The sequence below is a fragment of the Phaenicophaeus curvirostris genome, chromosome 9 (assembly GCF_032191515.1).
Source record: "Phaenicophaeus curvirostris isolate KB17595 chromosome 9, BPBGC_Pcur_1.0, whole genome shotgun sequence".
Taxonomy (NCBI): Eukaryota; Metazoa; Chordata; class Aves; order Cuculiformes; family Cuculidae; genus Phaenicophaeus; species Phaenicophaeus curvirostris.
The window spans coordinates 26,217,891-26,231,521 of record NC_091400.1 but is presented as its reverse complement, the minus strand read 5'-3'; the positions used below and the strand labels follow the sequence as shown (position 1 = coordinate 26,231,521).

The 13,631-nt window shown below is 40.5% G+C and overlaps 1 protein-coding gene across 2 annotated transcripts in view; it reads left to right on the top strand.

Annotated features, from left to right (window-relative positions):
* Positions 1-13,409, top strand: part of PARG (poly(ADP-ribose) glycohydrolase) — a 66,109-nt gene extending 52,700 nt beyond the window's left edge. For both annotated transcript variants that reach the window (XM_069864068.1, XM_069864067.1), the window contains exons 16-18: positions 3,706-3,811; positions 8,753-8,881; positions 9,976-13,409. In XM_069864068.1, coding sequence (XP_069720169.1) covers positions 3,706-3,811; positions 8,753-8,881; positions 9,976-10,142 — 402 coding nt within the window. In that variant the 3' untranslated portion in view covers positions 10,143-13,409. The remainder of the gene's footprint in view (positions 1-3,705; positions 3,812-8,752; positions 8,882-9,975) is intronic.
* The last annotated feature ends 222 nt before the right edge of the window (positions 13,410-13,631 follow it).

Sequence of the window (13,631 nt, the reverse complement as noted above, 5' to 3'; positions counted from 1 at the left end):
TTGGATATACATTTTGTTAACTCTTCCCTGTCCTGCTTCCAAATTATGGGTTTGGTTCTTTTCCCATGATTGGTTTTGGCCTTTCAATGCTTAAAGGAGGCTTATAAGAAAGATGGGGAAAACCTTTAGCAGGGCCTGTAGCAATAGGACAAGGGACAATGGTTTTGAACTAAAAGAGGAGAAGTTTAGACTAGATATTAGGAAGAATTTTTTTCGCTGAGGGTAGTGAAACACTGGCACAGGCTGCCCAGAGAGGTGGTGAATGCCTCACTCCTAGAAACATGCAAGGTCAGGTTGGATGGGACCATAAACAATCTCACCTGCTTGAAGATATCCCTGCTTACTGCAGGGGGGATGGACCTTCATGGTCCCTTCCAATCCGAATCATTCTATGATTCGATTAATCCTGATCAGCCCTCCAGTCAACATGAAGAAGGGAGTGCCTCAGGTTTTATAACATGGAGACAGTTCATAAATACGGTGCCACTTGCATTCCTTCCACCTTTCTTGTTTGCACTTGGGGTATTGCCATATTACCTAAGAATCTCTCTTTGTATGTTGACATCTTCTTGAGACCAGTTCCAGCTGTTCACAAATCTCCTGTCGTTATTTGCACAGTAGCTGTCAGGGCTGTTGCAACTGAGTACATGTATTCACAGGCCAGTTAGAGCTTGCAGTGACAAGGGTGTTGAGAAAACTGATGAATCAAGCCAGTTTAATCCTTCAAACAGAACCTTTAGACTCACATTCATAAACAGCACACTTTTATACTAATAATTCTTACATTTTATTATCACTGTGTTCAAAGCATTCAGTCCTTGACCTTAATGCTGCATTAGCTGGGTCTGTATACAATGACACACTTAGCTCCAAGGGCTGTCCACGTGGAAGAGCTCTTTGACAAGGGAAGCTTGAACTGCAGTGGGCGTCTGTCCCCTCTCCCCTGCCCTCCCTAATGTAGGATCTTGTTGTTAAATAAGATACTTGAGTTTGTAGATGGCTCCCAGCCCTTGGTGTCTGCCCTGGACTATGTGCTTCACAGTGTTTGGGAACGTGGGGTTGCTTTCCCAAGCAATAGCAGGTGCTTTATCGCCTTGCATGGCTGAGATTTGCATGTTATTTGTTCTCCTTCTTGCTTTGCTGCTACTTCTTTTTTTGAACCTAAAGCAATCTTTTCCTGGCTCTTGAGGCTGGACTTTTTCAATGACTCTTAATTGTCATCAGTGAGCTGTTTGATAGTTCTTAGGCCTTTGCTTTCAACCAGTGCCAATGATTTCAAGGCCTTTGCTGTTATCCTGCACATAAATTTTGTCTCTTAACAAGAGATGCCTGGTATCAATCTCCAGTTCACATAGCAAGTTCTCATAACTTAATAAGAAGGCTGATGGGCCACGATTAGCATGAGGCAGGGGCAGTGAAGATCTGTCCTGTTACAGCAGTGGCATTGCTATGTTTAGTGGGCAGTTGAGTACAAGAACACTTATACAGTTATTCTGCTCTATTGTGCTTATATTTGGGTTTTAAATGTGCTCATGATGAAGTCTGCTCAGTTTGCTTCTGCTGTTGTGGATGCAGCAGGCGTCTGCTTTAGCCAGGGTATTAAACATAAGAGCACAACACGACCACTGTCAGTCTCCTGCTTTCTGCAGTATGGAATCATAGAATGGTTTGTGTTAGAAGGGACCTTAAAGATCATCCAGTTCCAACCCTTCTGCCATGGGTGGGGACACAACCCACTGGATCAGGCTGCTCAAGGCCTCATAGCAGGTGTAGACTAATGTACAGTGCACTTTAAATAAATTCAAACATAGAGAAGTGTGTTCCTAATTCTCAGCTGAAAAGGGAAAGGAAACATACCTGAAAGCTCAGCTTCCCCCCCGTCCCTCCCTCAATGATGTACAGTGCTGAAGGACTAATTGAATTTAGTCGTAAAAGCTTAGCTTCTTGACTAAAGTAACATTCATCAGCTTGTTTCTTCATGGTTGGTAATGAAATTAGCCCTGAAAAAGACAGTAAATAGATTTTGTAAACTTCAGTGATGTCTTAGTGCAAAATTCAAAACACCCACTCCAGTGAATTTATGATCTGCCTGCAATTGCCAATATTATTGATTGGATTTGGATTTTTAAACTAAATTATGGTAGATCCGTGTGACTTTTATACCACATGTCAATTTGGCTGATGTTGTTGGATGAGGACTGATTGGTATTTAAAGTAAATCTTAAGCCTGAGTTAATTCTCTGTTTACCACAGTAAAAAAAAAAAATATCATTAAGTTTATTGGAGGTTCTGTAACATTTTAACAAATTAAATATTTTTGAATGTACTGTAGTGGGGTTTTTTTTCAGTTTGATTTGAAATTAATAATAACATCAAGATATTTCTATGGGTGAAAACAAGTTGGTGGAATAAGCTGCAACTCTACTTCTGTTATGGTTTAATAAATAAGGACTTGGTAAACACAGCATATGCACACAGGCTTTGAAATACAAGTGTATTATCTATTACTAGATGCTGCTCAGCATCCATTAGTTTCCAGAGGTTCTTTTGTTTGTCTGTTATTTTAGTAGACATCCAGAAATGATTGAAACAACAGAAAGTGATTCTTCATACTACTTGTATTTCCTTAGAAGCCTACATGGTTCCTCCTCTGTAAGATCCGTTTCTAAGGACCCAAAGTTCACTCTTGGTTTGTTTCTCAGAAGGCAGCTGCCTGAAGCTGGCCCTTGTCTCTGGTTTAACTCATACTCAGAAAGCAAGATTGCCTGAAGCTGTTCAGAATAAGGAAAAAAGAATCCTTATGTCTGATTCCAGCATTAAGATGTGAAGATGTATGTGTAAGAGGTGTCGCTATTTCAGTCTTAGTGACCCTTGGAGATCATTGCCCAATAAAGACTCCCCGTAGCAATAATTTTTCCAGTTGAAAGTTCCACTTTCCAAATCCTAAGGAACAACTGACTTATAATTGCGCTTGCAGTCCCACCCCTAACTGTTGTTGAGCTTATTTTAACAGTCACCCATTAAAAAAAGCTACAGCTTTTGTATTTGGCAAGAAATGCTCCCCTAAGAGTTATGATATGCAGAGCAGTTATGTTTCCAACAATGTGAACTGTGAGAACTACATGTAAGTGTTCTATGAAGACAAACCAATAGTAAATGTCACATGACTTCTAAATAATAGGAGATACCATGTATTCATGTATTCAAACAAACTGCTCTTCTGCTTCCTATGTGGAAACAACTGCTTTAAAACTGCACAGAAAGCTTTCATATTCCTGGATCTCTAAGTGAAACCTACTTAAAATATTGGTGCACTGTCTCTTTTCTTAAAAAAAGTGATGAATTTTGTCCTTATCCTTTATTTGCTTTGAAAAATCCTAGGGGAGCATTAAATTAGATACTTTTCTTCTTTGCTGCTGAAGCCTTTCCAAGTATTTGCAGACTTTTGTATTGTCTCTGATAAGACAGTTTCTGTTCTCCATGTCTTGGCAGGTGGAGAAATACATGCATCAAAATCAGGCAAAATTCTTGCCTTAAATTCTTCAATGAATGACTTGAAATTTAAGGGAAGGCTAATGTTGCATTGAAGTAATTTGCATTTGCTCTTCCTAGAAGACAATACTGATCATCTTCTCGTCTTATTGTTTGAAAATGCCACACCAGATTGCTTGTCAGCTTCATTTTTTCACTCTTGTCTGCCTGCAGGCCTATTGCGGCTTCTCTCGACCCAATGTTCCACCTCAACACCTCTCTGCAATAGCCACAGGAAACTGGGGATGCGGTGCCTTTGGAGGGGACTCCCGATTAAAAGGTAAATTGGAGCAGATCATTAATGTCCAAACTAATCAAATAACTTAGATTTTGATTCTTGAACCTTCTTTTTGTTATTTTTAAGTACATTTGTTGATTTTGTTTGAATTAATACATTTTAACCAAGAATTAGAATAATAGTTAACTTGTCCATAGAACTGGTTCCTTACCTTTGCTGTTTAGGCCATCAGTGATGTGGCCTTAATCAAAATGAATGCTGCTGTTTTCAGTTTGAAGTTTGAGGTAAATACATGATGGTGAAATGCCTGGTTTATAAGGACGGGAGGTGAAGCCTTCAGAAGCAACTTTAGTTCGCAGAAGAAGATACTAGTTGCAATTCTCAGACCTATAAATCAGTTGACCTTCCTGGAGCAATCTTTTTAGATTATGCCTAAAATTTGTGTCTCTGCAAAGCTGTTTAAAGTACCTGGTAATTTGCAAGGCTTCACAAACTTGCTGGCAATGCTTAATGTTCAGTTTTGCTCCATAATATATCGCTGTTTGCCAGCAAGGTTTCCAGTCGCTCAGACATGCATCTTTCTTTACTGACTTGCCTGCTATATCATACTTTCTCCTGTTCTTCTGTTTTTAATTAGAGTATTTATAATGCGGCAGATATCACATGCCTACCTTCATTTAAGACTTTTTTTTCCCATCAAGTCAAGAACTGATCGATCCTGACATTTAAACTGGGACCCTGATTCATATCATTCTAAGTAGAAATTTACATTTTTGTTATTTTCAGATACTTGGAGAGTATCTAAAACTTGCTTTCCTGAGCAGCGTTAGGGAGTTATGTTGAGACAAGCAATTATCAGGCTGCCAGCCTCGTTAGTTTTCTTTCTTGAATGTGTTTATTCGTTGAGCATCTATTTTTTTCTCAGTGCTCGTTAATTTCCTGACAGTTGTTTTTTGATTTCCATTCCATAAAATAGATGTCCAAGTGCAGATCATCAGTATCAGAGGTAGTATTTAGTGCAGGATCGGATCATCCTTGATTATGATTACATTAGGAAGACTTAATAAATGCTTTGATTTGCATTAGTCCTTCTCTTGGATCTGAATTGTAATGTCCCATGTGTATTTTTTTGATGTATGATCCACAACAAGATGGCGCATCTGATCTAAGGTGTTACTTCCACACTGGAAGAAATGTAAGAAGTGTCTTCGATTTAGACAAAGAAATGAGCTATGAGATGTGGCGCTTCCTAACTCTGATCTGAACTCCAGGCAGAACAAAAGCATGTAAAGACTTGAACATTCCCTTAGTTTTATTTTAACTGAGTATTTTAGTTTGAGCTTTAATTTATGTAACTTTTCCTCTGGTTTTGGATCAGCCTTGGGAGTTTTTTCCAGCATCCGCAAGAATTAACACTTACCAGCAAGTTACAGCACTGCTGCTGCTGTAGAAAATCCATGTAACTGTGTGTACTCTCAAGTGTTCTCCCCTTTCGTCTCACAGACCTTACAAAGACAGACATTGGTTTAACTTGCACTTAAGTTACTCTTTCTGTAAACCCAACTTAATTCCTTAATTTACTCCAAAAAATCAATGCTTAGAGATAATTACATGACAATGATTTCTGTGGGATATGGAGCCAGTTCTTTAGTATGTGCCTGTTCTTTGAGCTGATGCTGACTGGAAGTAACATAGCTTCGTTCTTTATTGCGTGAATTATGAGCTGAGGAAAGAGCACAGTAATTTTTCTTGTGTGCTTTGGTCAGAATAGAGTTGCATATGATGTGTGATGACCAAATGAATTCTTTTCTAGTTCAGTTACACCCTGCACAGTCATAACTGCTAAAGGTGTTCTCCCTTCTATTCTGAAGTGCTGGATAGGGTTATTCTGAAGTGCTGGATAGGGTTATTCTGAAGTGCAGATTCTTTTAATTTCACTTCATTAGAAGCAAATTTCTCACACTGGAGAATAATCTTCTACACTTCATAGGGAGTCATAAGTTCAGAATATATTTTGGGAAACTCTGGGATTATCAGTATCCCATTGTCACCAAGCCCAAATAAATAGCTTTTGTTGACTACACAGGCTTCTCAGTGTATTGCAATGAGAAAACATTTTTTGTAGTTTAAAATCTTGCTTTTTCATTTACCATTCCTAAATGTACACCCTTGTCCTTTCAGCAGTGGTATCTGGATCTGTAACAGAGGCTTCAGAGACACCACAGTATTTGATGTAATTGGATATCGCTGGATAAGTGCCATAATGCATTATGATATTTTGTCATTATTTGTATTAGTCATGAAGTAATGAAACATGATTGTGTATAAAATCCGGTCTCACTCAAGGTCACAGATGATGCAAAAACTAAAGTCTTAAGGGAGGAAAAAAATAACCTGACTTTATAAATTAAAGACGTGGTACGTGAACAAAACAGATTCCAGCTAAGTTAGGTATATTCACATAAAAACTTTAGCATAAACTTAAGACCTTTGATAAAGAAAAAAATATGTTTATGTAATTGGCAGAGGTTTGGAAGATCTTGTCTTGGTTCTCAAACCACAGGATAATTTAACAGTTCCCAGCTGCAGGGGGCTCTGTGCAACTGTCTAAAGATTGGAAAAGTGTTGTTTTATTGAAAACACAAAGGAGATGCTCTGAGGAGGTGTCTCATGCATAACTTTAAGTTCTAACAAGTGTGTGAAAGTATTCCTTAGCTGAATTGGTGTTCTTATTTGTTTGAGAAAATAAAGTTCAATAGGAAGACTTGCCATCAGCATTTAGAAAGACCTTTTTGGAAGGAAAGAAAAGCACGCATCTTGCCTCATTTAAATGCCTGTGATATTGAGGTGCTTCTGTGATAGCACTGCAGGTCTGAACTTACGCAGCTGGCAGTAACACAAGGAGCGCTGGGTGTCCAGTTGTGAGTCCAGAAGAATTGCATGAGATCACATCAGCTGGGGACAAAGGGTGAGAGAGCCCAGATCCCTCCTGTCCCCTGTGCCACAGGCTCTGTTGCTCATCCTGTGATGCTCCTCTCCCTATCAGTAGCATGGGAATTTCCCATGGCATTGTAGATCATTAATGCCCAGAAGATTGTGAAGCCTGATTCCTGACAGAAATTTGACCCTTGATTTATAAGATTTACAACAATTCAAAATAAAGAGTAGGATATTTTTAATACCTTCTGTGAAGTGAAATTGTGTTGTTTGTTTAGCATGAATAATAAGATTCATTAGTTTCTGTTCCCTGATGCAAGTTAGTTAATTAGACCCCTTAAAAGCTGAACTACTGAAGCTTTACCAAATCTGCAGCTGGTTCAATAGTTTAATTAAAATATCATTCCCAGATTGAGATTAATTTCACATGTGGATCATGTAATTTATAAGTATAGTTATGGGTTTACAAGAGGGATTTTTATTAAAGCATACAAGATTTTATTAGTTCTCTGTTTAAAAATGTAAAAGGTTCTTGACCTAAGCTATGAGCAGCTGTGTATTTAGTTTCCACTAGCAGGTGGTGATGCAGTATGGATGCTATTTTATTTAAAATCAATCTTTACAAAGACAGCGTTAATTACATTGTAATGAACTCTATTTACTGCGTATAAGAGGAAGGAATGAACGTGAGAACTGCGCTCACGGGCTCTGAAGGCAGAGAAGCCGCAATGGATTAAATAGTTGCTAGGGTCCATTGTTTGGCCTGGTGTAACGTTACCTGAAAGGAACATGTGAGCCATCGCACGTGTCTGACACTGCAGCCTTGCAGTGCTGCTTCAGGAAAAAGCTGCACTCTTGGCATAGTTTGGCGCTGCCTAAGGGGTCCTGATTTTAATTCTCCTCTTTCCTCTTCTTGGCTCTATGTTCTGGTGCCCTTCCTTGCATCAGTGCTCTTAGGAGACCCTCTACTCAGCCAATCCAACTGCTAATCTAGCAGAAAACAATTAGCTTTTTATTCTTTTGGGATATAACTTTTCTGCCAGGTTGATGGATGGAGCAGGCTCGGTGTGATGTCTGATGGGCACCTGAGAGCTACACAGAAGTCAGGAGGTGGGTGAGAAGGGAGAAAATGTAGCTAAACCAGAGCCACTCCCTGGTTGTGGTGGTCATTGGCTTGGCTCAGCTGGACCCTGATCACTGCCCCATAGGATTTCTCAAGATGAATCTTCACAAAACTGTTTCCAAGACAGGAAGCATTTTTCTTTCTTTGCTGTATAGAAAACCAAAGTCTATCTATTTTATAACATTAGCCATTGACAGAACTTGGGATGTAGCTCGATTCAGTGAGTCTGGCATAAAGCTGGAAGTTAAGTAACCTGAAGTGCATTCCTGGCATTGCCACTCACTGTTCATAGGTCAGAACGAGCCATCGTATTTCATGCTGCACACTTCTGTACAGGGAAAATGGACACCTTAAATCGTGCAGTAGGAGACTGCAGAACCATAGGTCTCCTCTTGGGAGCTAAAAGTTGGCTCAGCTCTTGCTTTGTGTAGCTCACCCTAGTGAAGGGGTTGGCTCTGTTCCTTCTGAGGGGTGGCAGAGAATGGAAGTTGTGATGTGCCGGATGGATGCTTTTCACCCCACTAGCTGCGACTTGCTGCAAGCAGCTTAAACCAGGATGCAAGATGCTGCTCTGCCTTCTTACGTTGTCAGGCACGTCTGTTGGATAAGTCATGGCCAGAAAATGCTTGGGGGGACACGGACAAAGATCTGGCTTGGTTTTTAGGTACTTTATGTAGACAGGAAGGGTGGTTGTCCCTGGTGACTCCAGCAGAATACTTCAGCGCTTCGAGCTGCAGTGCCCAGAGGTCTTTATTGTCTGTTACAGGTGGAATTAATCTTTACCTCTCCTTTGTTCAAATGGCTTTGCAGTGCTTGCCTGGAGATGGGTGGTGTGATTGTGCTGTAAACTCAGGCTGTTTTTTTTCCCTTCAGTGAATTGTTTCATCCTGTATTCATGAGTGTAACTTTGTTTATTCTTTTAGCCTTAATACAGATACTGGCAGCTGCTGAGGCTGGACGTGATGTAGTTTATTTTACCTTTGGAGATGCGGAGCTGATGCGGGATATCTACAGCATGCACACTTTTCTCTGTGAGAAGGGCCAAACTGTTGGTAAGCATAAAGAAATTTTTTCTTGCAGCCAAGAGACTGAACTGTCTCTGTAAGCAGAAATTGTCCCATAAGAATTATCCTGAACACAAGGAAATGGGCCCGGGTTTATTTGTACTTGTTTCTAGAGCAGGGAACTCATCTGATTCAGGATCAACTGTATGGTGTTAATCTGTTACGAGATTTCTAGGATCCTTTCCTAACCCACTTGGGAGTTAGAATTTGGAAAACAGAGATATGTGTGGTAGACAGAAGGTTTGCAAAATAACTCAAAATGCTTCAAAAAGGGAAAAATCTGCTTACGTGTCCCTGATGTAGATTTGTCTTGTAGTGGTTTTCGTTTGATCCTGTAAGACTGTGGTCAGGTGCGCTATCCTGTAGCAATATAAGAAAAGCACTGTGCCTACTGCCCCCCTGTGATTGTTAAACATCTTTAATTCCTGGGGCACAGAGCTTGGTAGCTGGCCATATGTTTGTATAATGTGCTTGCAAACCTAATGTTGGGATAGCTTGAGCCAGAAGGCTTAGTGGAAAGTTGAGGGATCCTACCCTGTGTTCTGAACAGACTCGGGAACAGCCACGCTCCCCGTATTCAGTTCGTAGAATCACAGAATGGTTTGGGCTGGAAGGGACCTCAAAGCCCATCTAGTTCCACCCCCTGCCATGGGCAGGGACACCTCCCACCAGACCAGGCTGTCAAAGCCTCCTTCAGCCTGGCCTTGAACACCTCCAGGGATGGGGCAGCCACAGCTTCCCTGGGCAACCTGTGCCAGTGCCTCACCACCCTCATCATCCATAATTCCTCTCTAATGTCTAATAAAATATTCCCTCTTCCAATTTAAAGCTGTTCCTCCTTGTCCTATCACTCCATGCCCTTGTAGAAAGTCCCTCTCCAGCTTTCCTGTAGCTCCTTCGGGTACTGGAAGGCTGCTCTAAGGAGCCTTCTTTTTCCTACCTCCTTTTCCAGTGCTTGTTGAAAGAGGTATTCCTGTCACTGTCTCAGTGTGAAGGTGCTTTTCTAGTCTTCATTTACAATTGTACATTCTTCACATGGCAGGATCTTACATGGTTTTTAATGATTTCTTTTTCTTTTTAAGGGGACATTTATAGGCTGTTACTGAGATATTACAATGAAGAATGCAGGAGCTGTTCTACTTCAGGACCAGACGTTAAGCTGTACTCTTTCATATACAACACCATTGAGTCCTATGCAGATTCTACAGATGATGATGATGAAGAAAAAGGGTTGTGCTTTGAGGATTAAATAAATACATTTGATCAGAGCATCGTTCATCTCCTCCCACTGGTATATCGTGTGAATTGCTGCGTATCACGTATGAATTGGCTTCACTTTATATATATTGACTGCGTTGGTAGTTGCATACAACACCCAGACAGTAAAACCACCTTTGAGAGACGAGATATTTTGTTTAACAGTCTCATAGATTAAAACCTCGTCTGTGTGCATACAGAGAAGATTTCTTTGGTGAATCTGGTTTGCATTATCCCCTGTTAAGCAGAATGTTTTGGTACATATTTGTATTTCAGTCAAGAGATTGCTGAAAGACCTCAGAAGATTTCTCTGTGCTCCTTTGCCTTTATTTTTCAGAGATCTTACCTAGTTTTCCCACGTAAGCTCAGTGCTGGAGTACAGGCAGCCATGTAGCTCCTGGGATGATTTTAGAGAGAAGTGTCGCGGTGATCATTCTTACTGAAAACTCTTGTCACTTCATTACCTCTTACCAAGTTTTTTTGCTCGTTTAACTTAATGTTATGCTGCAGGGGATGCTAGTTTTAATCTGTTTTTTTACTACATGTTTAAACATGGGAAAACTGTGGAGGAACTAGAATGCATTTTACAACTTCATTGTCTTTATCGAATCAAATGTAAGTCAGGATGAAGAAGCAGAGAAAAAAACGAAGTACAGGAGAGTGGGAAAAGGAGAAATGTGACCAAAGTTAGAAGCGAAGGGAAACATTTTTAATGTGAAGCTCCTCAATACCCTTTTTCTGGTGCTCTCTGTCACAACACTGAACAAGGTCTCAGACATGTTGGTATATTTGAGGTTTCTCCAGGTTCATTGTTGTTGGCGAAGTCATTTGAATTAAAGTCTGCTCATTGTGTTTATACTGCCATATCAGTTCTCCTTTTTCACAGTATGCATATACGTGAATAAGATCCCCATGGGATAATGAGAGTGAGGAGATGGAAATCGCTTACATATCAATGGGAGGAAAGCCTGCAGGCTATGGAAAAGAACATGAGGTCTTGGTAGGAGTCAGTACCTGTGTATCTTTAGGCATGGGAAGAAGAACAATGAAGAGAGGGTGAAAGATGTGTAAAGATTGTGCTGCTACTCTCTCTGTGAATACCAGATTAGTGTTGCTGTAGTACATCCATAGTTAACACCAAACTGCAGATACAGCTGTGATAAAACCTTTCCAGGTCTATGTGCAGGGCCAGTCCAGTGAAACATTTGTCTATCAGTGGTTTAAGCTCAAATTGCTGAATTTAACCTCTCCTGTGTTAGGTCTCCTAGTCTGTCGTGGTTGCTGTTACAAGTTTAGCAATACAAGTGAAAACCACAGGAGGAAGTGTAGTGAGCTAAGGCCCTAGGATCAGCAAAGCCTTTTAGCTAACATCGCATAAAACCCCTCCAAGCCTGGAACACCACATGGATATTAAAGGCTGGAAGCTGTCTGGCTTACAACAAAGCACTTGCTGCTTGAGCTGCACTGGTGGGAACAAGAGTGAAGAGTTTGGGTCACGTACAAACACCCTTAGAGCACTGCGCCTTGGCAAATGTGTTGTGTGGAAGGGGACAGACACGGCAGCTGAAGGGTTTATTCCTGTTCTTCCCACCAGCGGCAGCTTTCTCTGTCCCCATCTGTTGTAAGGAAAAGATCTGGGCTAGAATTCCAGCCCTTTTTCTGTGTTCACAACTTGGGTCCTCGGAGTTAGCAGAAATCTTTTCTCCTAGTGTTCCAGTGTTGGCTCAGATCCTGGCTGTAGGAATAACTGGTTTATATGAAGCTCTTATTTGGACACTTGGGTTCAGCAGTGATAGTGCTCTGAGATGCTTTGCTGGTGATAAATGGACCCTGTTAATTGAGACAGGGGATGGAAAATTGGTGCTATCTGCCAAACCTTCACCTTACTGCTCAGGATTTCCCATCAAGAAGGCGAACAGAATTTGTTCCTAAGCAGCTGGGGGGAAAATGTAGCAAAAAGCTGTGGGTGGCCAGATCTGACCTCCCCTTCCTTGTAAATAAACACCTTTATTAGTGCAATATTAATTTTTATTGTGAGGGGAAGGGATTTGTCAGATGTGAAAAATGTACCGCAATGGGATGGCAGAAAATTCTACTTCAACTCCAGAAATGGAGGAATACGTTTGACTTTGGAAGGATTCTCTGAATCTCATGTTTGGGGATCTAGTTAAGAGATTTTGCAGTGTCAATTGTTGCCAGGATAATTCCAGTCATTTTATGCAGTCTGTGTTTTCACTGGTATCTGAGGATTTCCTAATGTGGGGAAGAATACATTTTATTTGGGATCATTCTTTAAGTGTTTACCATGTGTGTTCTACCCCTATGGAATATGGATGTATGGACAAAAGAAAAGGAAAATGAATTCTGTTTAATTAGTCATGAGAATAAGACGGATATATCCTGCATTCTGCTGTGTGTCCCTGATCGGTAAAGGGTGATGTTGTAAGGACACTTGGAATGTGACTTTGATCCCAGGCTGGAGATGATCTTTCATAGTTATTTTGGGGGTATTTTTAAGCAAAATAGCCCAGCATTAACAAATCAACAACACACTTGCATTCCCACGATTTTCCAATTCAATAAAGAGCTAAACTGCCCAGAATGCTGCATGTGGAAGCAGGAATTTTGCATCAGCTCAATCCATCTTCTGCATCTTTCTTTCTTTTTTCCTGCACATTCCACTCTCCTTTTAATAATGCTCCGAGAGGTGTTGTTGAGCTAGAGATGCCTTTGGGCGTCCTGCTGGAAGCGGTGTGGAAGGGAGAGGATGATGACCTCTTTGTGCAGCCTCATAAGCTTCCATTTCACTCTCCTAGAAACCTCTTTGTGGAATATTTTGGGTTTGGGTTTTTTTTATTACTTTAGGGGTGTTTGCTATATGATTTCAAATCAACTTCCTACCAAAACGTTTGTTTTATACTTTTTAGCAGCTCAATTGAATGCTGACTCTGAAACAGCAGCGGGCAGCCCTGGAGACAGCAGTGTTGCCTCGTCATCGTTTGGTGTCGGAGCACTCCTGTTGTTTTACAGATCCTGCACTTAAGTTCCTCGGTTCTGAGGTGTTCTTACCTAATGATGAGTACCCATTACTGTACATATTAATTTATAAACTGGCAAAGCGTTCCTGACATTCCTCTAAACTTACAGTTTATGCACCATTATATTATATTGATTTTTCGGGATCTGTATGCTAATGTTTACATGATTTTTGTAGGAATATGATTAAAAAACTGACTGAAGCAATATTGTGTGCTTTGTCTCGTAATATCCTTTGCAGGGCGGAAGTTCAGGCACATGTGAACATACCTGGCACAAAACTACGGACAGTTCTAGCAGTAAATATTATAATTTGAGTATTTTGACACAAAATATAGGAAAGTAATTTATTCTTAATGTAAAATGTAGCTGTTGCTCCTGTCTGCGTAGTGATGTAAAAAAGAAGCAACTGCTGTCAGTGTAGCTTCTTCTGGGGAGGGGCTCT